The 27,918-nt window shown below is 54.9% G+C and overlaps 2 protein-coding genes across 2 annotated transcripts; both read right to left on the bottom strand.

The window, feature by feature from the left end:
• Positions 1 to 1,296: 1,296 nt before the first annotated feature.
• FGF8 (fibroblast growth factor 8) lies at positions 1,297 to 10,669 on the bottom strand (the record flags this gene model as incomplete). Its single annotated transcript, XM_080347998.1, has 5 exons — positions 1,297 to 2,801; positions 3,893 to 3,999; positions 8,251 to 8,431; positions 10,513 to 10,549; positions 10,638 to 10,669. The coding sequence occupies 5 exons, from the start codon at positions 10,667 to 10,669 to the stop codon at positions 2,514 to 2,516; spliced, it is 645 nt and encodes a 214-aa protein (XP_080204124.1). The 3' UTR covers positions 1,297 to 2,513.
• A 12,940-nt stretch (positions 10,670 to 23,609) lies between these two features.
• On the bottom strand, positions 23,610 to 27,611 carry NPM3 (nucleophosmin/nucleoplasmin 3; the record flags this gene model as incomplete). The annotated part of the gene is made up of 5 exons (XM_080347645.1): positions 23,610 to 24,281; positions 24,677 to 24,770; positions 25,022 to 25,141; positions 25,839 to 25,924; positions 27,569 to 27,611. 5 exons carry the CDS (start codon positions 27,609 to 27,611, stop codon positions 24,175 to 24,177), a joined length of 450 nt encoding a protein of 149 aa, XP_080203771.1. The 3' UTR covers positions 23,610 to 24,174.
• Positions 27,612 to 27,918: the final 307 nt, after the last annotated feature.

Raw genomic sequence — 27,918 nt, 5'->3', positions numbered from 1 at the left:
TCATCCAGGTTCACAAAGCTATTAGGAAGAGCAATTAGACAAATTAATGAAAGAAAAGCACCAATTAAGGACTATCAAACACCATTTCTGACTGGGGAAAGGCCAGGAGCCATTCACTTTTGGTTCCTATAGTCTGGAGACCAGGATGTGGGCTTGCCCCAGTGCTGTCAGCTCCAGGGCTTCTGCAGTCCCCGGGGCTCTCCTGGGACACCTGGGCAAATGCTGTCCGTGCTGTCCTGAGCCCAAGCCTCATCCCTGATCTCCATGACACAGCAGCAATGCTCTGATGTAGAGCATGGCTGAGCACTCAGCCCCTGGTCTTCCCTCTTTGAAATTAATAACTTCTATCTACAGTTCAGCCCATGGCATCAGCCAGTGGATAGCTCATCCTCTCACTCTGCAGACAAGCAACACCCTGAGCGTTAATCAGTGCCACAGGTACTCCATGAGGGTGGCCATGCCAGCAGGACTGGCACCAGTGATTCTGAGACTCTCACCTTGTGAGGCTGCATATTTCTGAAACCTTTTAAAACATATTTAACAATTTTATTCTTCCATCTCTCCATATCTGAGACTACCACATATCCAAATCCTCCAGTCAGCTCCAACAAACAAGACCCAGCGCCTCAGCCAAGTTGAGTATCCACCAAAGAAGGGGACACAACAGCCCATTTTGCACAGACATCAAGTTCATCCAAAGAGAAGGAGATACCAGCTTTCTGTCTTGGAAAGGCTCATCCCATGCTTAAACCAGTGGTCAAGGCTCTGCTGCCCTACACCCCGGTTCAGCCTGCAATGGGCCTGTCGCTACAAGGAGAGAAGGTGACATCTGCCCATTAAACATGGAATTTGCTACAACAAAAACTATGATTTCCACAAGACCCATCTGGAACCGAGATCTTGGGGCATCCTCCCTCTTCCCACCCCTTCTCCCTTGGGAAGGGGCTTGCACAAAGCAGCAGCCTCAACTCTACCCCGCACCTCATTGTCCTCCTTTGCCCCTCTCCAACCTGCCTGTCCAGTCCCAGCCCCTCCCTGGAAAGTATCAGGCTCAGTTAGACTAATACAAATTTTTAATGCACATATTAAATAAATATTTCAGTCATTTCATATTCAATTTGTACACAACCAAACCAAAACAACAACAACAAAATCCTCAAGGAAACAAAAAACAATCAATCAAAAAGATTGGATGAAAAGTCACCCCTGATTCTGGCTCCTATCCAGTGTCTTTGTTTGCCCTCCCCGTGAAGAATAATTGCTATAACCCTTTAGAGAGAGTCACAGGCCCAGGGCAGCATGTGCAAAGCAGGGCTGGCTAGGGATGTTCACTCAAAAGATCTAATGTTTCCTTTGAGGGTTTGTGGGGTTTTTTTTTTCTAAACAGAAATTCTGGCTTCTGTCAACACAGAAACTTTGAAAGAAAACCTTTCCTTTCTGAGGAGGACAAGGACAGTGGTATTTCTCAAAGAACAAACCTGGAAGAGACAGCTGACAATGGAAGTGTCAGTTACAAACAAACTAGCCTGAAATAGCTCCACAGTAAATTGTAATTTTTTTTTTTAATTTTATGAATGAAAACTTCCAGCTGATTAAAAAAATATAAACAGGAAAAATAAATTGATGAAAAATTCACATTTTCCACATGGGAAAAAAAAAATCTAAAACAACAAGAGTTACCAGCCTGCTCCACAGCAGCCATCACCCACTGCCTCACCTTAGTAGTTCAGAAAAAACAAATGACAAAGATGCTCTCGTGGGTACGAGGTACCAAGTCAGTTCAGGACTTTCTCTGAGGTGTCCATCACCCCTGTCCCTTCCTGAGGAAAAATAAGTTGGGCAGCCAGCAGTGTTTCTGGAAGGATGCAAGCAGCTTCCCACAGCCCTCACTCAGCCCAAGTAGGTGCACCCAAGGAAGGAAAGGATCTGCAGTTCTCACCCTGGGCATTGCAGCCAGCCCACACACATCACCCAGGCTGCAAAACACACCTGGGAGACCTCAAGCCACCTCTGAAATAAATCCCCTTCCCTTATTCATTTTCTGACCTCTCCATCTTCTCTGGTAAGCATTCATTCAGTTCATTGAAGTAGCACATCGCTCCTAGATTTGATTTTTTTTTTTTGCTTGTTTTAAATGTTGTGGGTTTTTTTTCTCCTTTTCCCCTAGAGCTACAAAAAAAAAATTACGAAACAAAACACGACCCCAAAAACAGACTAGAACATATCTAAGCGAAGGGCTCTTCCCCCTTCACCAGTCTTTGAACATTTCATTTCTTTTAAAGTTGGAGTACAAAAATAGAGCCTCTCTTTTTTTTTTTTTTTTTTTTTGTAAAAACCAAACAAACCTCCCAAAATTATCAACAACTAGAACAAGTAAATTTTTTTATCCTCCCCCCTCCCCCTTTTTTTTTTCTCTTTAATATCCATATGGGAAAGTCTCTACATATAGTCCACCAAGCTTGGAGGAGAGTCCTCCGGGAGAGGTGCAGGCAGGACGGGCAGAGGAGGGCGCATCAAGGGCCTGCCTTGGAGTTGGAGTTTCTAGTCCTTTTACTTCTCCGGTTGAAGGGATAGTTGAGGAACTCAAAGCGTCTGTGAGGCTCAGTGGTCTGGTGGCCCTTGGGAAGCCTCTTCATGAAATGCACCTCCCGTTGGTGCTGCCGGGTCTTGGAGCCCTTGCGCGGGCGGCCCTTGCGGGTGAAGGCCATGTACCAGCCCTCATACTTGGCATTCTGCAACGCTGTGTAGTTGTTCTCCAGCACGATCTCCGTGAAGACGCAGTCCTTGCCTTTGCCATTGCTCTGAGGAGGGGACAGAGTGGGGAATTTAAGCAATGGGTGCTCAGTCAAAGGGATTCTTCTTACTACCCCAAGCTGGACCAGCTATGGTGGCAGCAGGGTTGTGATGCTTGTGGGCAGTCAAGGGCTTGCTTTTCCCACATCTTCGCCTATAGGTCCAAATTGCCCCAAATCTCCTTTTCATTACAAAAGCTGGGGGAAGCAGGCATTGCAGCACAGACAGATGCTGCTCACTGCAGCTTGCATCTCCAGTGTGATGACAGCACCGGGCTGCAAGCCCCAACATGGCTTGTCCCAGCCTTCACTTCCACTGCACCCACAGGGAGATTTTTGCCTGCTCCCATCTGTGCCCAGGCTGGATTCCCCTGCCAGCACAGCCATAAGAAAACTGTACCTCAGTGACAATTCACACATCCATCCTATTGCCCCTTGGGTGTTTAATACAGGAAGGGCACCAATGGGCTGAAAAGGCAATGTGGGGTCTGAGGGGAGGAGGCCCACAAATGCAGATGGCAGGGAGCATGGAGGCAGCTGGAGACTGAGCTCCTGCTCATTACAGGCAGCACAGGGACCAGGGAGCAGACCCACATCAGCCAGCCGCAGGCAGCTGCCACACAAAATCCTCCCAGACAATCGCTGTCCCAGCAGGATTTTGCATGTCCAGCCACCTCTGCCCCGAGGAGGGGGCGTCAAGGCTCAGAGGGAGCATGACTAACGAGTGCATTGCAGGGCTCAGCCTTGGGGCCAGCTCCACAGAGCATCTTAACATTCCTTGCACTTGTACCATGTAATCGGGGAGAATAGCCCAGCAATCCGTCTATTTGTTCGAGGAGATACAAGGAATGTGCCCCACACAGCACCCACCTGCCTTCCTTGCTCCCTCTTTTCCCTCTTACCCCCCAGGCTGCAGGATGGCTCATCCCCCTGCCCTCCAAAGGGGTACACTGGCTGAGATCCTGGGACTCCAATCCCTGTCTCCTCATCCCCATGGATGGGCTCCACATTAGGTAAGAGCTACTATCCCAGCAAGTCCCAATCAGCATCCACAGCGCATCCCATGCCCTTCATCCCAGCCCTTGAACCCAGTGCCCTACCTTGCCAATCAGCTTCCCCTTCTTGTTCATACAGATGTAGAAACCAGTGGCCGCCCCTTTGATGCGTACACGGCTCCCAAAGGTGTCCGTCTCCACAATGAGCTTGGCTGGGGAGAGCAGCAGGAGGAAAGAGAGAGGAAGGTCAAAAGGGCTCTGGGATGGGGCAGGCACAAGGATGGAGACCCCAGTAAAACCTGACACTGGGCAGTGTGGGCACACGCTGGGTAGGGAGGCAGCTGGGCCAGAGAGAGCACTTCAAATGAGGGGACAAGAGCCAGCCTCAGCCCCTTTACCCTGCCACCTTGGTGATGTTCCTTTGCCACCCTGAGCCATGCCAGAGGGGGAGAAGCTCTGCCTTGCCCAGCTTTACAGGGTTCAGTGGTTCAGGTGCCACGGAGATGTCTCAGAAGGGAGGCAGGGTAGTGAGCAGGGGTCAGCCCAGCTGGTGGAGAGCAAGCCAGCTGCCTTGCAGACTGAGTCAGGTCCGGGCGAGCCTGCAGGCAGGCACCCTCTGGAAGTGCATGCTGTACTGCCAGCTGTCCCCAGCCCAGGGGACATGGCTCCACGCCTCTCTGCTGGACCAGGGCTGCAGGAGGAGCAGTGACTTTGCAGCTGGCAGGGAAGGCGTGAAGGGTACAACCATCCTTTTAATGCCTTTCACCTTTGCATGAGTCGAGAGGGCATATTGATTTGGTCTCAGTTTTATAATGGAGGCATCGATCGACTTCCAAAGGAGCTATGCAAATCACTGGGTCGATGGGCCGCCTATAAATAGACTTGTCACCTTCCCTCCCTGCCTCCGCCTGGGAACCTGAGCCCCGAAGCCCATCTATCCCAAGGGAAGAGGGAGGATGGGGACATAACATCCTTCTGCCTGGCCCTGCAGCTGCTGTCCGCAGAGCCAGCTTGCCTCCCCTGGGCAAGCCCCAATGGGGACGGTGGCTACCTGTTTGCACCTCAAAAGAGCTGTGCTGTGTCAAGCACCAAAGATTTCCCCATGACACTGAAAAAACAGCCAGAATTGTCCCATGTCACCACTATCACCTCTTGCCCAGCATCAGCCCCTGGTGCCCTAAGTGCAATTTGGCAAGCTAATTAGAGTGCAGCCTGCAAGACTTCCAATTCTATAGCCTTATTATGGGAATAAGCCCATCAATGCTTTATTCCTGCTCTCCAACCTCTTCACAGGGTCTACTATGTTCCTCAGGACAGTGGTCTGCCCTGGCTTGCTCACCTGCATACCCCAGGAGGCTCAGCCACCAGCAAGCCCCCACAGCAGCCAGCCCCAGCTGATGTGGCTCTGGAGCGGGTGGCTTTGTAGGAGGATGCTTTTGAATGGCAAAAGAAGGATGCAGTCACATGCATAAGCTAAAATGAGCCTGAACCACACTCAGAGCTAGGAGTAAACTGCTGCCTCTCTGCCTCTGTAGTGCCCTGATCCTAAACGCTTTGTATCATGGGCACTGCTGAGGTCAGTGGCACCAGGATTCAAGACAGCAGGGAGGCAGTGCTGGCAGCAGGAAAGGGCATCCCAAGATTTGCTGGTGCTGGTGCGTAAGCTGGGCTTCATGCACAGGCAGGCACCCCTCACTGCACCCCCTCCTGCCAATATCACCCTGCAGCATCTCACTCTCAAACTGCCCCATGCCCACAGACCCCCAGCCAGGTACAGATCAGATTCAGAGACAAGAAATTCAGAAGGGCCAATTCCAGTCTGTGCCACCCTGGCACCAACACCTGACATGCACCCAGCATCCCCAAACCGGCCACGGCAGCTTGGGCACTCTGCAAACAAAGTGCTGAAGCAGGGACCCCTTATTTTTCTATATTGGGGAAAGGAATGGTGAATTGATCTTGGAGGCAGTAAAAGGTTTGAGGAAAATTGATTTTTTTCCCCTCTGAGAGAAGAAAGAGTGGGGAGGGAGGGACCAGCAAGGGAGGGAGGGAGCGGAGCGGAGGAGGCCTTGGCCCCAGCAAGCACAAAACCCTCACTTTAAAGATGCACATCACTTTCCTTTCGGCCTTTTTTTTTTATCTCCCCCTTGATTTACAGCCACCGGCCAGGTTCGTCGCCCCACATAAGCCCAGCCAGTGCACAGCTCTGGCCCCACCAGCTGCTGTCGGTGGAGGATGAGGACAATTTGTCCCCAGGGACCTGTACCCCAAGACCTATGCAGGTGATCAGCAAGCCCTGCAAACCTCAGCCCTGACCAGCAGAAAACCTCAGGCACAGACAAAACCAGCAAGCGGGCAGGAGCTGTGCCGGCATCCCTGGCCGCTCATGAGGTTCAGTCCGGGCTGCAGCTGACGGCAGTTTGCTCAGTGGCAGACGTGGCCCGGGAAGGGACAAGCCAGGCTGCACCGGCCACCCGCCTTCCCTTCGAATTAAAAAAAAAGGCAATCAGATATTGACGATTAAGACAGATAACTGAAAATGCTGGACTCGATGTTAAGTCAGCTGTAAAAACGTCAGTGTGGGGAAAGGGGTCATCTGCAAAAATAAATCAACCCCTTTTACACGCCCACTCCCAAAAATAAGGTAAAAAAAGCAGAAGGGCTGGGAGATGGGGGGCCTCTTTGCTTCAAAAGTGAATTTCTAAATAACATTTTGGGGGAGGTCTTTCCTTTTCCCCCTCCCCCCGTTTTTGAGGGGGGGAGCTTAACATTTCCAACTCTATTCTTTCACTTAAGTGACAGATTTATCCCAGTAAAATTATGTTTCATGCTCAAACTTTGAAGGGAAAGTGGCTACGTAAATGCTGAAAAAATGCAGCGAGACACACTTGATCCCCCAACTGGACTACGAAGAGGAGAAAGTATTCAGGAAATGTTAAAAAAGGTGAAAGTAAGAAGCGTTTTAATAGTTCTTCCAGACATGGGGGCCTCCCTAGAGATTCATATAGAACAATCCTGAACCTCTATTTTAACATTTACAGACTTGCAACTCTTTTAAAACTTTACATCTGAAAAAATGCTTGTTCTCTTTCTGGTTTAGATCATTCTTCATTTTCCTCCTTAGCTCTTCAAATGCTTAACCTATTTTTATTACATTTTAATAGAGTTTTTCAAGCCACCACCAGTCCCCTCCTTCTGGCCTTATTTAAACCTGGTCGTTATTTAAATATTCACTAACTGCCTTTTAAAATCCAGGCATTATAGGACTAAAACAAGATGGGATTTTTTGCTTGGGAAATTAGCTAATGCCCTTTCAAGCCAGAGCTACTCTATAGTGGGAATAATTCATTTGGAAGATTAATGCTGGATGTCCGGAATACCACATAGAGGGAATCTGCGCTCTGCTTGTGCTACTAATGTCCAGTGTGAAATTTTCAACTGGAGCAAAAGGAAGAAAGGAGAGGGAGAAAAAAAAAAAAAAAAAAAGGAAAAAGGGGAAGGAAGGAAAGTGTTTCTACTAATCTCCTAATGCACGAAAGGGAAATTGCAGCTAATACCAAAGGAATCACGACGGTTTTTCTGTGTACAACACACATGAATACAGACACTTGCCTGAGCCGGGTGCAGGATCAGGCCCCCTGCAGCTGGCCCCATGGCGGTGCTGGGGCTCAGTGGCCTCGCTGACCCCTGCGTGGCGTTTGACCATCCCAATGTGTCATCAGCACACGCGATCAAAGTATTTGGGCTTCGGGTGTCTCCAGCAGAGGGATCAGTCCCCCTGCCCGGGGCAGAGGGGAGGTTTTGGGGATGGGGTGCCAGGGCTGGGCTGATGGCAGAGGGGCTGAGGTCTAGCGCAGGCTCTCGCGCTTGCAGAGTCCCCGTCCCCCTCTCCCCCACCCAGTTTTGTATCTGGAGACACCGCAGCATCTTCACCCGCAACCAACTACCTCGCTGACCCTCCACTTGGGATGTGTTTTGAGAGGGGAGAGACGTGGAGTAAATAATGAAAATGCCACTTTGGACAGTTCTAGTTTAGGGAAGGTTTCTACAGCAGCTCTTACCCCCCTCCCCTCCTCACTCTTTTCTTTTTCAACTTTCTTTTCCAAAAGGAAGTCTCAGAGACACTCGGCCCTGCAAAGAGCTGTGCTAAAATGACTGATGCTGCTCAGCACACCACAGCTCCAAGCCCTCAAGTCAGGTACAAGCCGAGAATGAAAAAGAGCGAGAAGAGTCTGTCCTGCAATCACCGGTCGCCTCCCTCAGCACGGGTAACCTGCTCTCACCTTGAAACACACAGCCACTGATCACTGACCCCTATGTTCTCCCTTTACAAGCCCCCGCAAGCCAAACGATTTTAATGATTTCTGACTAGCAAACAGGATGGAAATCATCAATCGCCATGCCGGGCTGCAAACACCTCCCCGGCTCCCCCCACCCCACCTGCCCCCATCATGCATCCTTACCGTGTACGTCCCCATCCTCTGCCATTGCATTGATTTTCTTGTTGTCCAAGATCTGCACATGTTTCCCACTGGTCCGGCTGTACAGCTGGTAGGTACGGACGAGCCGCCGGCTGAGCTGATCTGTCACCAGGCTCTGCTCCCTCACATGCTGTGTAAAATTAGGTGGGGACTGAACAGTTACCTTTAGGAAATTAAAAAATATACAACACACCATTATAATCTCTACTCCTCAGAGGAGCGAATGGGCTGAGCTGAGATCACCGGCCTCCAGCCGGGCTTTATGAGGAGACACGGAGCCGGGACCGCGGTGGTACCTCCTGCACCAGCAAAGCCTCCCCAGGAGAAGGAGCATTAAGCTCCGGGATGCAGTGACCAGAGCTCTTTACAGAGCTGTGCCCTGAGCAGAAAGGTGCAGGAGACTTGGGTGCATGACAGGGCTCGTTGACCACAGAGGCCTCCTGTGGACTTAGTGGGTCCCAGCTGGCACTGGGGTACCTGTGATGAGCATCAAGGCTGGGAGCTAGAGGGGCTCTGGTTGGGGGACACGGGATGGCACTGGGCTGCCCTGCTGAGGGGCTGACACATTTGTCCCACACCTCTCTTGCCTTTGCAGGAACATACTACTGCTCCCACTGCCCCATCAGTTTCAACAGCTGCCTTTCCTCTGGGTCCCAGGCTCTTTATTTGCACCCAAACATCCCACTTACTGAGCTCTTTAAATGAAGAGCCTCCAGAGAAGGTAGAGCTGTGATGTATAAGAATACCATGCCCCAGCCCAGTTATTTAGCAGCATAATAACCTGAGGATACTAACGCACTATCTGTGCAAACACATCCCCCTTCCGGAGCCAGCTGTTTGGTGCTGGCAGCGGGGTGTCCCCAGCCCTGCCACACCAACCCTGTTAGCCCCAGAGCTGCAGCTGAGCCCGTACTCTCCAGACCCAACACTGCTGCTCCTGGGCTTTAAATGATTTTCATGAGAAGCCAGACCCACTCCCCCCTCAGCCCCAGCCTGCAAGCTTGCACAGAAGTCTTTTTTCCCCCCTCGTCTCAAATCCTTCTTTTAAGTCTGGAAAGTTTCGCTGCTCCCTGACATTTATAAAGATGTATTCTGAGCAAATGTTAGGAGATAGCTCCTTTCAACATCAGAAGGCTGAGACTACTCCCCTCCACCCCCATGTCAAATGGGAAAACTTCCTTCCATCTTAAACAACAACAATAGAAAAAAACCAATAAAAGCAAAAGCCGCTGCTCTCCCAAAGCTGGCTCTATAGAGATATCTCCCCTTGACAATGTCATCTCTCTCCCTCTGCTCCTGCCTGTGCATGTGTGTTTCCTATAGACGGGTTTTGGATAATGCAGCAGGATTCTCTCCCCGGCTCTGATGAGGGTACCATGTGGAGGAGAGGTCATTAGCCATGCTGCTATTTGGTCTCCGTCTCATACTCCAAAATATTACAGCTATGTTTTTATACAACTGCACACTCCCAGCGCTTCGTTCCCTCCACTTTTCAGCTGGAAACTCTTTTTTTTTTTCTTTTTCTTTTTTCCCCAAGCTTCCAGGAAAATTAAAAAATAAAAAAATTAAAATTAAAAAAAAAAAAGTGGCTTAAATGGCATTTTAAACAAAGCTTCTGCACCTGTGATCTCAGGGGGAAGGGGAGCTTCACCTCGGTTTGAAGGCACACCGCTCCCAGCGATGCGTGCCTGCTGGTATGCGGGTGTTGCACAAGCTCTGCCTGGGCTGTTTAATCTATTCATGACACTTCTGTCTCTGGCAATACAAACCAGTGATGCTAAAGTCTGACAATTTAAAGTTGAATCAAAACCTGCAATTTTTAAGGTTTTTGCATTGTTGGGGTTTTTTGGTGGTGGTAGTTCGGGTTTTCCCCCCCCGTTTTTAATTCTGCTTTACTTTTTAGATGAAGCACTGTCGGAAAACAACCTCGGACAAGAGGAAAGGGGGTATCCACAGTGCTATTTAGAGGCACGGAGACGGGACCTAAAGCTACTGAAAAATAACCGTACGCAATCCCTTGAAACCGCGGGTACTCCCTGCCTCGCAGTCCGGGTCCTCCGCACCTTATTTTGCAGCCGGGCGGGTTCCCTCCCCGGCCTCGGCTTTTTACAGCCAGGCGACTTTTGTCTCCTGGGTTTTAAACTGTTCCTCCTCCCTCCCGAGCCCAGGGCGCTCGGCGGCGGCCGCGGGACACCCCCCATCCCCGAGGGGCGAACAAAGCCGGGCGGCCAAGTGGGCACTTACCTGGGCTTGCAAGCAGAGGACCAACAAGTGCATTAACCTGGGAGAGGGAGACAGAAAGCAGGAGAGAGGTGTGAACCGGGGGGCTGCGGGCCCGGGGAGGGAAGGCCGGGGCTACCGGTACTCACACGCAGCTGAAGAGCGAAGAGCAGGGATCCATCGCGGCGTCCGTGCAGGGCCGGGTAACCGGCGGCGGGGAGCGCCCGGGGGGGCGCGACGCGGCGCTGCCTCGGCTCCTCGGATCCTATCGCCCTGCCGGAGCGTCCTCGCCCCGAGGAAAGGAGGGCACAAGCGGCTACAGAGGGGAAAGGCCCCCGCCAGCCCGCCCGCCCGCCCAGCCCCCGGGGTGCACCGCCGGCGGCCCCCCGCCGCGGGGAGCCCCCCGCCCCGCTCTGCTCCGCGGCCCCTGCCGCCCCGGCGAAACCCGCCCGCAGCCCCGACGGCGGGGGCGGGCACGACCGGCGGGCGGCCGCCGCCGCAGGGGGAAGCCCGGTCGGACCGCCGCCCCCGCTCCGCTTCCCAGCCCGGCGGTACCTGCCGAGGTGGAGGGGGCGGCGGTCCAGGTGTCGCCGGGCTCGGGGCTGGCACTAAGGGCCGGGCTCCGCGGCCAGCTGCCGGCAAGGCGCCCTCCCCTCACCGTGCCTCAGTTTCCCTATCTGTAAAACGAGGTTTTAGGGCTGAGAGGGAGGGGGCTCCACGGGCGCGTTGTGGATTGGGACCAGGCAGGCAAGCCCTCCCGGGACGTGCCAGACATTAAAAGGATTACCAGGGGGATGGCGGGGGTCGGAGTTTCGAGAGGGAGCGAGGCTGAGCAAATAGCGCAGCCAGGGCGGGGAGCGGGACCACCCCCCCGAGCATCCCCGCCGGGCGCTTACCTGGTGGGGCGGGCGGGCGCCCTCAGGGCCGGCGATGCGGGGCCATGGGGCAGCAGCGGGACGGGGCTCAGCCCCGCAGCCCGGGCAGGGCCGCCGAGGGCTGCATTGTTCCGGCGAGCCCCGGCGCTCCCTGCCCCGCCACCTGTTGCGCACCGGGGCGGGGGCTACGGCGGGGCTGCGGCAGGCGGCCCCCGGGGCCGGTACCTGGCCGAGGCCGGGGCCGGCGCCGCCTGCTCGGCGCTGAGTGACAGCTGCTAATTTGCCGGCCGTGCCCCGCTGCCGGTCCCCGCGCTCCCCGCGCCCTCCTTTATCTTATCAGAGGCCATAATTACAATTGCTATTTTGTTTCCTCGAATCAGCAATCAGCGCTATCTGCCGCCGCTGGAGAGGCAGCTCCTGTCAGCCGGCCTCTGAGTGACAGAGCGCGGGCTGCACCGCCGCACACGCACACACGCGTGTGCACAGCCTGCCTGCACACACACACAGCCCTGCACACGCCTGTACAGCCCTCTTGCACATACACAGCCCTCACACGCACCTCCATGCAGGCTTTCCACGCAGACCCTTTCTGCACTCACAGCTTACACACACAAACAGCCTTTCCCATGCAGCCCCCTCCTTCCCACTCACAGCCCCCCTACACACACACACTGCGCACCCCCCAGTACAGACCCACTCAGCGCTTCACACACTCATCTTTGCTCCCCCCTGCCCCAAAAATCCACACCCCCACCTTGCACACATAGGCACACACCAGCTGCAGTCACAGGACTTTCCTCTCTCTCACACACACACACTGACATCCAGCTTGTATCTTTTCCACACCAGAACGATGTTTCTGAGGGGTTTTCCTACATGTCGAAAGAAGTCTTAGGTCAAGCTGGCATTTAACTGGAAGACTTTAGGAGCACCACAGGAATGGACAGGATGGGTATTGAAGCAAGAGAGGGTTTCCACAGGCAGCACACACTCGTGCTCAGCTCATCAGTCCAGCACACGCTCAGGAGAAAAACCCTCTGTGCAAACATCTGATTTGCCACAGCACACGCGAAGTGGCTCCCCATATCTACCTCTCCAAGTTGCCTGAGGAAAACCAGAGCAGGCAGCACTAGATATTCTTAATGCTTGAAATTCAGACAACCCTCACTTTTTTATAGATAAAAAATTAAAATAATTTCCCAGATGCTGTTCTTGTTCATCAGTGGCCACCCCTGCTTTACCTCTGATGGGTGCAGGGTTGGGCTGCATGTTATCCTGTACACCATGTTCAACAGCACCGTGTCCAGAACAGCCCAGGCTGCCTTAAATTGGGAGATTTATGGTGTCCCGTATGGGGTCAGAGGCAGCCACGAGCTGACAGCCTCACGTGTCCTCTGCCCTCGGCAAACAGGCTCAAGTGCCAGTCATAGCTGTAAAACCAAACCAGTGCAGGATCACCCAGGGGTGGCCACACTTTGCCTGACAGCAGATGACAGATGATTCTCCTGCCAGCCATCCCCAGGCACACAGCCAAGGCCTCCACAGCCCCCATCCTACCCCACCTTTGGGCAGGGGATAGACACAAGCAGGTTGGTGATGGCAGCTTGGGATAGGCAGCATCACGGCTGCAAAATTCTTCCCACCTCTGCTGCTGCCTTGGCTCACAGCCATGATCTGGTCCTTGAAGGGAAGGCGAGGGCTTGCACAGAGACATTTGCCGCCTTCTCTTGGTGCTTCCCAGACCACCACGGGGTCACCCATATTTACACCAAGAGTAACACTCCCCTTCTTGATTTCTAAGTTAAAAGTAAGCCTCTCTGGAAAGTCTTCCTCCTGAGCAAGGCAGTACAGGGAAATCAGACTGCTCATCAGCTCCTTTGCAGGCCATCTGAGCTAAGCCCCCAGTCCATGGGGTGAGGGTCCCCTACATCCTCAGGTACTGAGGCTAAATGGCTTGTCTGGCTCTCCTGCAGAGCAGAGAAACCTCAGTCCAGTGCTCCTGAGACCAGCTGGGCCTCAGGCCAAGCTGCTATGGAGCTGGTAGAAGAAATCCCCTCCCATCAGAAAGAGCTGGGGACCTGCTGTGTCTGCAGCACTCCAGGCAGCCGTCAGGGTGTGATCCCTGAAGGAGGCACCAGCATGGTCCCATCACATCCCGTCCTGGTGTACCACTGTTCCATTGCCCCGATCTGCAGAACTGGGACTGTGTTTAGGCTGGGCACATGCAGGAATGTGTGTCCTTCAGAAAATAGCTCATGTATTTTATGTTCTTCAGGGATGTTAAACACTGCAGATGAAGCATCAAACACCCAGAGCTGTGAGCTGCAGCCCCCTCACCTCATTTTCCCATAAAGCTGAGGGTGCCCAGCTGCAGCCACAGGGCTGCAATACCAAGAAGCAGGAGCCAAGAGAGGAACCTGGACATGGAGATGGCTGGCCCAGCCTGGCTGGGATCCAGGCTTGCTCTCAAACCTTCCCCACCTCTTCTCCCCTTTGCACCCCACATAGCTCCCCTGACACCTGGGATCCACGGGGCAGCTCCTGGAGCAGCCTCAGCTGCACTGCAGCAGTGAGCAGAGCAAAGGAAGATTTGAGGATATGGAGGGGAGCAAACAAGGGACTGTGAGACCCTGAGAGAGGTCTGCCTGTGCCACTGTACAGCAGAGAGTGGGGAAAGCATAGGAAGTGCTGGAGGGGTCTTTCCCCATTCTTCCTGTGACCCTCAGCCCTGCACCCCTCACCCAGGGCCACCGAAGCACCATCCCTGTTGTCTCCCAGGATGTCCCTTGGCACAACTGCAGGACATAGCCATGTCCCAGCTCCAGCTTCCAGCCTGCTTCTTCTAGAGCAGGGGTGTCAAACTCATTACTCCTACATGGATACAGTCCTAAAATCACATTTGGCCCTTTGAAGGTAACCGTAAGACTGGTGTGGCCCCCAGTGAAAATGAGTTTGACACCCCTGATCTAGAGCATCATCCCCATCTGGCCCAGTCCCAGTCAGAAGTGGTCCTCTGACACCCCTCTCCTGCTGCAGGGCAAGCGATGGCAGAGCAAGCACCCACTCCCCACAAGAGGTCAAAGTCAGCAAGGTGTAGATGTTACCACCTCCTCCCTTAGCATCAGGCTAAAACCTCCCCACTAGCATTACTTATTTCAGAAAGGCAGAGCCAAAAAATGCAACATCAACCACAGCTTTAGGGGTAACCAGGCCAAACCAGGGTGAGTGGAGACAGGGCTTCTAGCAAACTGGGAACTGACATCATGAGGAGGCTGGGAAAATATGGGGTGAGGGGTAGCCAGCAAAAGGCCAGCAGGAGGTTTGGCTTGAACATCTCCCTACCAGGGGAAACTATCAGGTGGAGGAAAAACTAAGACATTGCTTTTGCTTGCAGAGAAGGGCCAACAGACACAGCTCTCCGTTCCTGCCAGGCCAGGGACGTAGACAGGACTGCAGCACTAATCCCGACTGATGGAGGAGAGAAGCACCTGCAACAGCACACTGCAACAGAGCTGGATGGATGGTGAGGAGACCTCTCTGCAAGCATAGAAGGGTTGGAGGGTCTGCAGAGCAGTTGCCTTTGAAAGGGGATGGTCAGTGTAGGTGGTGAGGCAGCCAGCATGGGGCTGAGGGTTAGTCAAAGGCTGGGGCACAACAAAGACGAAGACCCTGGAGCACAGGTAGCACTGCCCTGTGTTTCTGCCTCCCCTCCAATGCCATATGATGGATAGCCAAAACACATGAAAATCAGGAGCTCGTAACACTTTACAGCCATACCTGGAGGATGCATGTCCATAAACCAGCTTTTGGCTACCCAGCAGAGTCAGAGGGATGCTAGCCCACTCCACCCTCACCCTTCCTAGCCCCAGCCTCGCAGCCCCATGCCCCCAGCCCTGCCCGCTGATCCTTCACAAAGGGACCGCAGCATTAATGGGGCGTTTCGAAGGCAACAGCAGCTCCATGGCTGAGCAGTGCAGAGCAGCCTGGGGCGATTCCACCACTCGCCATTAACCTGCCCCCCTCCCCGAAGGGAAGGAACTTGGCCGAACCCCACCGGGATGTGTTACATGGGAATGACCTTGTCTTCCCTACCCACAGCACCAAGGCAGCCCCAGGGCAAACGAGGAGCAGGGAGGGGAGACGCAGCCCACTCACAATTAATTCTCCTCTGTATTCAATTACTAGTAGCAGGGCTGAGGCATGTTTCATGGGCAGTGGGAAAGCCAGGCCAAGAGACTACCCCTGTGTTCTGGTCACAGCCCCCTGGAGCTGCACCCACCCCTGTGCAGGACCAACCTGGGTAACAAGGCCCTGTTAGGTCCCTCTTCAGCAGTCTGCTCTCATAGCTTCGTTTCAGGGAACAGGGCTCCCTCCTCTGCCCCTTGGAGACCATTTCATCACCTCCTGTCCCTCCTGCACAGCAGCACAAGCAGGAAGCATTTGCTTCCATAATTTCAGGCTGTGCTTTTGGAAGTGCTGATGTCAATATTGGATCCATCATCCTCCGGTGGCCACATGCTGACTCCCAGGCAGCAATGCTCCTGCAGATGGAGAAGTCAAAGCTACACTCTGCTTTCCGTCCAGGCTGGATGATTTGGAGGAAAACTCACCACCTGCATCAGCAGGGCTGCCAGCATAGCAGGAGCAGCCTTGGGTGGCTCAGCACATGGCAGCTTCACTCGTGGTCCTCAGGCAGAGCAGGAGCTCATCCAAGGCAGTCTGTAGATGCACAGAGGGATTTTCCACTGGTGTTAAGCATCTGCCAGCATGGCTACGTTTGGCTCTGATGAGACTGGTGCTGTTTTCATCTCTCGCATCCACAGCCAGTACACGGCGGGGGAGCTAAGAGGTGAGCTGGACACACAGGTGAAGATCTGGCAGAATCAAGCAAGGCCAGGAGCCTTGTGGAGGGCACTGAAGGGGAGATGCACCCCCAGGCCTCATTCACCTACAAGGAGAGAGAACTGGGCTGGCTGTGCGGCCACTCATCTCGGGAAGGGTTCTGCACACAGTCGCACAGCCGGGATTGCACTAGGCAAGCCAGAAACAAAGACTGAAAGCTCCCAGAGAGGGCAGTTCATGTGGGATCAGCTCACAGGGAAGGTGGGATTCCCAGCCTTGCATGATTCAAACCCAAGGTTGAATATTTTTGTGCATATCTGCTCTGAATTTAACAGGGGTCAGCAAATAAACAGCCAGACCAGGAATAGCTGTGACATGTGCATGGGGAAGGGGTGACCCACATGGACATGTGGATGACCAAACAGCATCTTCAGGACCTGGTCCTAAAACATTTCTGGCTGGCACAACTTCCCCAGCATTGTAGCCCCAGCCCAAGCAGTAGCACCGTCCTCAGGGTCTCCAGCCACACACCATCAGGCAGGGTTTGGAAGGGGGGTCAAAACCAGGCTGGGTGTCAGGGGGGTCCACTGGCCACCCAGGAAGGCGGGAGCTGTCACTCAATGCCGGGGGTCACTGTCCTCTCTGTGGGACGGTCTCAAAGGCTCCTTTAGGGCCTCAAGGAACTGAGGTACATGCAAAATGCTGGCCCTTTGCTGCCCAGCTTCAGCCTTGGCTCCCAGCCAGCTGGGCTAGGCAATTTGACTTCGGTTTGGGTCCTCTTAGGAAGAGGGCTCCTGCACCCAGCCCACAGGGGGGTTAAGCCTAAAACTAACAGCAGTGGCCAGGGGGGGGTGTCCGTCACCTGTAACTCTACCTTCGTTTGTTTGCTTACAGCATCCACCCAAAATGCCCATGTGTGTCTCCGGGCCCCTGTGTCAGTGGCAGCTGAACTGCTGACCCCAGGAGTTTGCAAAACACCAGGGTTATGGCCCCTTTGACATCCCAGCCCAGCAGAGCTGCAGCTTGTCCTGACCCTGGCCCTGGGCACCCAGCCCCTGGGGCACCCCACACAGCCTGGAGAGAGATGGGGTGATGGGAGGAAGTGGCAGGGCCAGTGAGAGCGAACTCCAAAGAAGCAGAGGGGTGGCCATGCTCCCCATGGCACCTGCTGCTTCCTCGGGTTGGCCACAGCCCCTCAGCTTGCCAGCCAGCCCCACAGACCTGCCCCAAACCCCCCTGCTAGCCCTTATCCAAGCCCATTCCTTCAGCTCCTGTCAGTCCCACAGCCCTCACCCCACACTGGCACTGGGGCTGGCACAGAAGCTGTGACCCTCTCCGGCTCCTTTGCCCAGGGACATGTCTGATCTCTGTGCCACTCTGCACATCCCTGTGTTCTGGGAAAATGAAGGGCATGTGGTCCCAGGCAAAACTACAGCCAGAGCCTGGAGACAGTCTGTAACTGATTTATCCCAAGCACTGGCTTTGGTAGGGGACTTCACACCATGGCCACAGCATGGCCCTGGCATGCACGAGATGCCCAAGCTCCCACCACGATGCAGACACCAGCTCCAGGATACGAAGGGATGGGTCAGGGCTGCAGGGAGACAGCCTGGGCACAGGAGCAAGAACCCAGGGAGTTCAGATGAGGTTTGAGAGCTCTCCAATGACTCTGCTGCCACTTTTTCCCCAGGAGTCCAAATCCCATCTCACAAGGGCCTAGCCCCATCACTAGATCATGCTGCCTTCCCCTGTGAGTTAAGCACCAGAAGGTCTAGCAGGGCAGACCTACCACAGACAAGACTCCTGTTCCATGTACTCTCTTCATCCTTTGCTCTGCTCATCAGAAACAACCCTCCTGTCCAGCCCCAAAAACCTTGTGTGCTGTAGCTTGGGGTTCTCCACCCCCTTGAGAGCCCATCAGGGGAGCAGGGGCTGGAGGCATGGATAGGGTATGGTGTGTCTCACAGCCCCTATGCAGAGCCATCACGAGCAAGGACACCATGGAGGCCAAATCCTGTCCTTCCAACCTGGGGGTCTGCCACTGCTGGGGCTGGGAACAGGGGACCACAAAGTCCCCAGGGGTATACTTCTGGCAGATCCTAAATCCCCCTGGGGGACAGCCCAGCCCCTCTGAGCAGACCTTGTGCCCCTGGCTGCCACAGCCCTGGCAGGGGCCCATGGCCAGTGGTGACAGTCCTGCCAGAGTCAGGGACAGTCCAACACACAGCAGTTAGGTTTGAGCCTTGGAGGGGTTGCAGGCCAGGACACCTGTGACCTCGGGGTATCTTGGCTGCTGCTGTCAAGCGCAGAGCTGCTAACACCACCCTGATGTGGAGCAGGCTGTGCTGGGGATGCAGGAGGGGACAATGCAGGACAGTTGCAATGGAGCCTTGCCCAGGCTGTCTTGCATGGGGCTCCCTACCATGACCCAACCACGTCCACTTTTAGCACCTACTTTATGTGCGTTTGAGTTTAAACCTAAATCATAGCACAACCCCTGCTCCAGCATCACTCTGTGCTCCCCTGGCACCTCCTGCTGTGCTCCCACTGCAGACCATAAAGCCACAGCTGTTGCAAGCAGCAACTTCGTGGAAAAAAAACCCTCTTGTATTCTGGGCAGCACTGTGGAGCTGAGCACACGCATTCCTGCTACAAACAGACACAATGAGCATTGCACCCTGTGAATGCTCGGAGCAGAGACTGACCGTATGCAGCCTTCTGTGCAACCTCCTGTGCCACGATGTACAGCTGAGAGCAGCTGTGATAAATCAGCCGCTGGCACCCGCTGTGAAGCCAAGAGCTGGGGGAGCCTCTTTTCCCCTTGCAGAGCAGTCAGTGGGGTGAACACCCACACATCCAGGCTCCTAGCCAGCTCATGGCACACTGAGGGGAGAACCTAGCATATGACTGAACACTAGCAAGCAGGAGATTACCCCAGACTCGAGTTTTGGCTTCTCCAGCAGACAGAGCTGTTCCCACGCAGTGCACCAGCAGTATTACCCTCTGCAAGGCATTTCAATGGGAAGAGGGCAGGAATTCCTGGAAGCCTAGCCCTTCCAGATCCTGCTGCTTCCTCTCTTGGTTGCAGTGTGCCCCCAGCTCAGCTCTGCCTGGGCCAGCCCCGTGCATTGGGATGCTGGTGGCTCCCTGAGGCAACAGCAGAGGTACCTGTGTCCACTGCCTGACAGGACAGAACAGGGATAGCAGAGCTAACACTGCAGAGAATGGGACACTCATCACACCCACCACCAGAGTGGTCCAGGCTGATGGTGGCTCTGCTGTCCCTTCTTCCAGCTCCTGCTGCCACCAAGGTGCCATGTGCCCCATGGCTCTCTGCCCCACCTTGCAGAGGTGCTGCACCCTGGGATAAAGGTGATGCTGCATCTCCAGGGGTGTCCCACTGGCTTTCTCCATAGCCCAGGTTGCCCAGCCTCAGAGAAAAGCAGTATTATCCCAGTTCAGTGTGGGAACCAGCAGCAGAGAGCTCATGGAGCAGGGGACCAGCCCCACCTACAGCACAGTTACAGCTGCGCCTCTCAGCAGAACCTTGGGCTGAGATCTTAGCCGTGGGAAGTTGAAACCCAGCAAGAAAACCATTAAGGCAGGACTGGCTGGAGCATCTCAAGGAAAACTGCTGCCTGGCCATGCCCAGCAGAGCAGCTCTCCATCCCTAAAAAAGCAACTCAAACCTGACCTCTGAAACCAAAGCATCCTCTAGGAGCCACTGGCCCGGGCCAGCCACCCAGTTGTAGGCAGGCAGCTGAGCCCAGTGGGGCTGCACTTGGGCCAAACCCTGCAGTGGGCAGCATGAGCACTTCATCAAGCACAGAAGCCTGGTTTGGGACATCCATGCAGAGAGCAGTGATGTGAGCGCATGGCCACGGTGGCCTCCACATCTATCTGTGTTATGTCCACGTTTCTCTGTTGTATGGCTCAGCCAGGGTCAGGGTTCCCTGGTGGTGCTGGAACAGGGAGGGATCCATCCCCAGTGATGTCAGCATTCAGAGCCCTGAAACACAGCAAGGAGGAGGGATGCTCAGAGCCAACAACCTCCGAGAGCAAGCCCAGAGTCATCACCTCTGTTGTGGCATCATTTGGCTCCTTTGGTACTGGCACCACACCCCTACAGGCACCTCCACCATGAGGAGCCCACATATGTGCATAGACATACAATAACTTAATGTTTCCCCCCATCCTATGCAAAACAAGAAAGCCCTCACACCAGGAGCCCCACGCTTCACTCCCCGCACAGAGAGAGCCTCCTGCCCCCCCTACTCCTGAGCATCCCCCAGCCTAGCTGTGCCCAAGCTCACCTGCTCTTAGGCAGCCCTGTTTGTTTGCCCAAGGTATTTGCAGCCGGGGGCACCTGCTTTGATACCATCAGCTCTGCGAAGGAAGCTGCTCACCTAGCGTGACCCCTGTAATCCCATCCTTCCCCATTAAGCGCTGTGTGTGAGTGCATCCCTCCTCCCAGCCTCCTGCCATCGCAGCATTTATCTCTCTCTCCCCAAGCTGAGCACAACAAGGTTGTGACATTGCTGGGGAAGGGGGCACAAACCTCCCCGAGTCAGAAAGGGACCTGGCAGCGCCAACACCCCACATTGACCTCTCTGGGCTCAGGGTCTTCCCTCTCTCCTGGCATTGCCCTGCAGCAGTGCTGGGGGCCAGACAGCACTCATGGCAAGAACTGGGGCTGAGCTGGTCCTGCAGTGGGGTGGACAAGCTTGGTCTCCTTAAGCCCCCTGCCACCAGCACCATGTTCCCCATGGTGCCACCATTGTCCCCTGGCAGGACTGTCTCTCCTGCCACAGTCCCTTGTCCCAGCTACGTGGACACCCCTGAGGAAACTAGCACACTGAAACCATCTCTTTCTGCCATTTAAGAGGCCAAATGGTCCTCATCAGCCAGCACTGCCTCTCCTACCCCACATGAAGTAGCTACATCAACCTGCCAGTGCTGAGCTGTGCCCACTCCCTCCCCTCATCACCCCGCACTGGGCTCCGAGCCAGCCGCCTCCCTCAGCCCACCCTTTCCAGGAGCACCTTGTTGAAAATGATCTACTGGCTGTTATCTCCCTCAAACCAAGCTGCTCCTCCACAGAGGACCAAGGCCTGGTGGATAAATTAGCCCTGACCCCTTCCATGTGCACACAGACAAGGAGATCTACCAGGTGACGTCTGTGTCAGCCCTGGCAGGAGCTGAGCACCATCCTGATACTAATGCAGCCATAGCTCTGTTCACCCTCCCAAACTCCCCTCCTGCACCATCAGCATCAGGGTACCAGTGCTCTGTGCCCTGTCAGCACCTCTTGAACATGCATGAAGCACTTCAAAAGGATGCTCATGCTCCTGCATCTCTTCACTCAGCAGGGCTACCAAATTGCCCATCTTCCCGCAAACTTCTCCCAGGCAATGAGATCTGGGGGGTATTGCACAGTGCTTTTGGGCACGGGCACAGACCGTCAGCCTCAGGCACCTTATCATCCTGGAATGATAGGAGGAATGGTACTTCCCTGGGAACATAACCTCTCCCAGCTGGAACCCACCCTCCTCACAGGGCCAGACCCAAATACTCCACTCCACCCAGGAACCGACAGCAGCAGCGGAGTGCTGGATGCCCCTTTGCATCCCGGGGGCTGCCCAGACGTGGAGAGTGTGGCCAAGCCTTGGAGCAACCCCCACCGGGCCTGGCAGGAGCGGGCAGCCAGGCGGGGAGAGGCGAGGAGAGCGGCCCGGGGCCGGCTGCACCCCGCTCCCCCGGGTCGGACGCCGTCCCGCCGAGCGCCGCGCTGCCCGGCTGCCCCCTGGCGGTGCACGCACCACACCGCCGGCCGCTGCCTCGCCCAGCCCACCCGCATCCCCCCGCACTGCTGCGCGACCACGCACCAGCCAGGGGTGCATCACCCCAGGCCGGCTCTGTTCTGTCACCCTGGTGCCTCCCGGGCAGGCACAGTCCCCAGGGACATGGCCCCATGGTGCCAACGGCCCTTTCCGCTTTGCTGCACATGAGGGACTACGGTGGGTCCGTGGGTTCCCTGACAGAGGGTATGGGAACAGAGATTGGCCTTGAAGATATTAAAGTGTACCCGTGAGAAAGAAGGGAGTAAAGGAGCATCCGGAGGTATTAAGGTGTTCCCGTGAGAGAGAGGGGAGTAAAAGAGTAATATTGACAATAGCAAAATTAGCCAATGATACGTTACTATTGCAGCCTGTAACCAATAGCAAAAAGACACTTGAGCTGGTAAAGACTATATAAAAAGGCATTTGTGGCAATAAATGGAGAGTGCTGTTTGTACTTAAGAAGAACTTTGTCTATGTTGTTTGTCCGTCCCAGTCGCCACAGGTGCAAGGGGCATGAGAGCCTCCCTCCATGCTGGTCAAGAGCTGTTTGTGGCCAGAAGAAAATGATGGGGATGTGGGATGCAGAGGGGAGTTGCACAGGCCCGGGAGGACAGAAGTAGCTGCACTGACAACCTAGGATGGAGCCTGAGCTGAGGACCTGCCCTGGAGGATTTCCTACAGGAGTCTATGCAACTGAGAAACTCACTGTCCCAGGGCACCAACAGGGCCAGCAGGGCAGATAAGTACATGGCCCTTCTCAAGGACAACAGACAGTGTCACAAACGGGGAGGGCTGGGGCAGACATTGACCCATGGTCCAAGGGTGTGAGATCAGATGCAGGAAAGTTGTCAGAGAAACACTTAAGGACAAGACCAGCTCCCAGGGGTGAGAAGTGCTACTTGACTGAAGTGCAGAAAGGATCAAACCCTCTATAGGTACCCAGATGTGGGGGGACATGACTCGCCATCAAAGGTCAGAGATCAAACAGGCACTGGTGTTTCACCCCTCCACAGGACACTGCTGGGCTGAGAGTAGGACACAAGTCAGGACCTTGTTGTGAGGATAGCCAGCACCAGGGCCAATGTGGCCCAAACCAGGGGGATGTTGCTAACAGCTGGGTTACCTTTGGGAGCACATGTGGGGCTGGGTCCCTGCCCTGTACAGCCACCAGTGACTCTGCCCCTTGGCTTCCCTTGGTAGCCCAGATGCAGTGCTGAGCTGGCTGATGGGACACAGGTGTGCAGGGCCTACAAGGGAGAGAGATGAGTCACTGGGCCCCTCCCAGGAGCTCCACAACATCACCAAAGGAAGCAAGTGTCAGGGACTAGACATGAGGGAGCATCTCCCACTGCAGGGCACATGGGAGCAACCTGCCAGCCAGCAGTGACCCCTCTCCAGACCTGATGCCTGAGGGAATTTTATTCAGAGTATAAAAACAGTTCTTTACAAAGCAGATTGACCCAGAACCTTCCACAAATCACAAACAGGCTGTGAGCTCCCACCCCACCATAATTGCAATTGAGGACACAGCTTGGGCCCCATTTCCACACTTTCAAGCATTTTAAACCATCAAATTGTGAGTAAAGAAAAGCAAATACACTAGAATCAGTGAAACTGTCTCTACCACCACTGGCTTTATGTTTGTCTGCCAGGGTAGGGACCAGGATTGGGTATTTCAGAGCTAGGGAGAGGGTGTGCACAGAGCAGAGGTCCAGGACAGTAAAAAGGGCAAAGGGCAAGCTCCTCCATCCCTGATTCCCAGCACAGGGATGGGGGAGAAGGGTTATACCAGTAGCATCCATCCAGTTTTGGGACCAGCCTCCCAGGGCCATGGGAAAGGAGACACCCCAGTGCTGGAAGCAGCCCCTGCTCCCCAAAAAGTTACAACAGCGGAAAAAAAAAAAAAAAAAAAAGAATAAAGCAGCAAACATTGAGGTCCTGGCAAGAGGTGTCTGAGGTAAAAGCCATCCGGTGAGAGAAGTCCCAGCAAGTACCTGGAGGAAGAACCAAACTGAGACCAGCAGCCTCCTGCAGCAGGGCAGCTTCCACCCATGCTTGCATGTCAGCATCACAGCCAGACAGATCCATCCTTCGAGGCTGTGCAGCTCCTCACCTTGCCTGAATATAAGCTACTGCTTCCTCCTCTGCTTCCTGGCTGGCATGATAGGAGGAAGCTCCTCTTTCTCCTCTTCAGACAAGTCATCATCCTCCTCAAAGGAAGCATCATCCCTGTGTACTGGGACACACAAGTAACCGTTACTCAGCTGGCCCCAAGACACCCCGAGAGCAGAGCAGCCCAAGGAGGACTGGAACAGTTTTAACAGCAGCTTGTGGCGGCAATAAGCTGTATCCCAGCTGGAGAGAGGTCTCAGAGGTGAATTGAGGCAGTCAGCCATGGGAAAAGGGGATGGCAAGGGTCATCCAGACCCTTTTTCCCATGCAAGGCTTTACAGCAGGAAAGGAATCCAGAGAGATGGCCCCTCGTGAACCAGCACAAATGAGGCACTGAGCACACATGCTGGGCAGCACCAAGCACATCTCCCAGGGGCTCCCTGGCCGGCATTTGCACTGGAGGGAGCACCTCCATACCCCTCGCTGCTCCCAAGCCTTTCCCCACACACGAGTCCATACCAGTCTGATGCCAGCCAGCGAGGTGTACCGGGCCAGAGCCCGCTGCCAGGCGGAAGGTCACCGGAGGCTGCAGCTTGAAGTTGTCCAGACTCAGCTACGAAGCAACAGAGATGAAGCTGAGTTAGTGGCAAAAAGCTGAATGTCCTGTAGTCTGTGGCAGGGCACCTGGCCCAGTTAAACATGTCCTTCTGAGGGCATCTGCAGCCAGGCCAAGGCTACCCAGGGCATCTCCCTGTGAGCTGCAGACAGCTTATAGTCAGGATCCTAGGGAAAGGTCCACAAACATCCAGAGATATCCAGTTCCCTGCAGCCATCCCCACCTGAGTCTTCAAAACAACCTCTTACCAAGGGCTGGCATGACAACTTCAGATTTGCCACAGGCACAGTGATCTCCTGGTTCTTGTGGTTTCGTCCCACGATCTCCACCACGTTGCACTCGTCCTTGGCACCATCTCTGAGGCAGACCTGGGCAGGAGCAGAGATCATGAACTCCTGCTCTCCCAGAAGGCACAACAGGGACAGCCTGGGCTCTCCACAGGACAAGTCACCCACAGCAATGCTACCAGCCCAGATGCTGTGCAAGGTGTGAGGATGCTGCTCTATAACACAGGGGGAACATGGAGCCCTGCCTGCAGTGATTGCCCTGTAGTGCCTATGGAGGATCTGTGTCTCTCCCAGCTGGGACAGCTGTTCCTGAAACCACCTCAAGAGATGGCACCTGGGCTGCACTTTCTGCTGATCTGGTCCATGCTGGCAGGTCCTGTGCTCCCAGGATAGAAAGTGACCCCCAGAAAGACTCAGGAATGACACTCTGCATGTACCTGGGCTTGGAGAGCAACAAGCCAGAGACACAGCTGGTGAGGAGGAAGTGGGACACTCCATCAAAGTCAAATACAAGGAAAAAATACTTCACCCCATGCCTGGAGTATTCATCTGCTGAGCAGCCTCTTGCCACCGCTGGCTTTGCTCAAGCACCTCCATACAATGGATAAACACAACAGCTGTGCACCCTGCCCTGAGAGCAGCCAGAGCTGAAACCTCCACCAAGGGAGTCCCCTGGTCCAGCCTGGCCAGGGAAGGTGGAATGAGCCTGGGAAAGGGGGGGTGAGGCTGTGGGTCACTGTGGGAGAGGACAAGCACAATTAATTCTCATTTCCCTTACCATAGACAAGGCCAAAATGTGGTCAGAGTCATCTTCCTTGTCCACCTGAAATGTGTAGGATTTGGTACTAGCAGTCAGCTCACAGCCTGGAAAGAGAAGATGAGAAAAACTGCAGCAGCCAGAGGCAAAAGGTCCCCAGGGCAAGCCCCGGCTGGGCACACAGCATCCCTAAAACACTTTATTTTCTCATGCTCAGGAGCAGCCTCAGGCCAGGGCACCCTGAGCTCCAGGATAAAGTGTCCCCAAACCAGGCTGCCATGAAGCAGTGCCCAGAGGCACTCAAGGCCTCTAAGCACTGACAGGACAAGGCTCATCCCCTCCTGAGAGCAGCACAGCCAAGACACACGGCTCTGGACAACAGCAGAGGGAGCAGACAAAAAGGCAGCATCAGCTAAATGGTTGCTCTGGTGAAAGAGTGAAGGCAAAGACCTGGAGTGTGAGACTTGAGTGATGAGAAATAACCCAAGGGGAGGATGCTGAGCCAGGCTGCAGGGAGCTGGAGTCCCTCACAACAAGTCTTGAGACAGATTCTATTACATATTCTTCCAAACAGCTACAAAAACAAGTGAAATGCAAAATTATGTCCTCAGCTCTTAGGATCAGTATTCAGCTGAGGAAGGAAACGCAGAATGCCCTGGGTGTGTTTGCTTATTGCAGGATGATTCACCAATATGAAGCAGATAGAAAAAACACAGACCTGAGTCCTGCATACCAGAGCTGGCATGTGCAACAGAGAAGAATTAGCCTCAGCAAACAGAGCCCAGGCAGGATCTCTTCCTAACCATGCTTATGTATTCAGCTCACCATGGCAAGAACCAAAATCCAGGTGCACGAAAGGCCTGGGGGGCTGCTGCTCCACTTCCCTTTTCCATACAAATGTCTGCTGAGCAGCGATGTTTGCGAAGCTTTGGGCCGGGAGCAGCCCCGCACACGCGTGTGCACGCTTACTTGCACACACGTGCATGAGCAGCGCGGAGCCACGTGTTGCGGGAGTTTAACAGCCCCAGCCGACCCCGCTCCGGGAGGAGGACACGGCTCTGCCGCCCCGCGTGGGGCATCCGTGAAATGCTGAGGCAGGAGCACAGGGGATGGACCAGACCAGCAAGAGAGGCCGGCGAGAGCTGTTCCCAGCCCATCCGGTGGGTACCCTGCACGCACAAGAATCCCAAGATCCTATGCGGCTCCCCCCAGACCGACCCAGGACCCCCACCACGTGGCTGCTCCCTCCCAAGCCCACCCATACACGTGTCTCTCTGCCCCACCCAGCGCTCCCCAAACTCAAGGGCCCCCGCTGCTCGCCCTCTCCCCATGCCCCGGCCACACGCGTGTCTCTTTCCTCACTGTGTCTCGCTCCCTCCCCCCGCTTCCCGGCACATCCAGAACCGCCCAGGGCTCAGCAATGCCCTCCACGTGTCCCTCCAGACCCACGTGCCTCTTGCTCCTCTTGCTCCCCCTCGTGTGTGTCTCCACTGTCCCGAGGTTTCTCTTTTGCACCCCACGCGTCCCTTCCCCCGTCTGTTCCCCGCGCACGTGTCGCTTCTGCCTCCACGCCGTCCCCGTTACTCTCCAAAGTTTCCCTCTTCCCCCCCTCCACCCTGTTCCCCCCCCTCCACGTGTCTCTCCTGTCCCCGGTCTGTTACCCCCAGCATGTCTCCTCCTCACCCCATCTATTACCCCCCACGTATCTCTCTACCCCCTCTCCCCGTCCCTCGGCCCCCGGTGCCGCTCACCGAAGAGGACGCTGCCAGGGCAGCCGGGCCCGTGCGGCTCCATGAGGCGGTAGGAGGTGCTGGGAGAGGAGAGGAGAGGGGCGGGCCGTGCCGAGCCGGGCCGGGCTGTGCCGTGCCACCCCGCCCCGGGCCCGCCCCCGCTCCTGGCTGCGGGTGACAGGACCAAAAGGCCCGCAGCACTGTCCCGCAGCCAGCGGGGCGGGACCCTGCTGGCATCAAGAAAGCCGAGGGGGCCTTTTCTAGAAGCGCCCACTGGATGTAGCAGCTGTGCAGTAAGGGGGAGTACCCAGTGAAATGTCATATTCATAGTATTTTATTTACTTGCACTAAAAGCAGAAGGGTTATTAGCC

Source organism: Nesoenas mayeri, assembly GCF_963082525.1.
Source record: "Nesoenas mayeri genome assembly, chromosome: 7".
Taxonomy (NCBI): domain Eukaryota; kingdom Metazoa; phylum Chordata; class Aves; order Columbiformes; family Columbidae; genus Nesoenas; species Nesoenas mayeri.
This window is presented reverse-complemented; position numbering and strand designations above follow the sequence as displayed.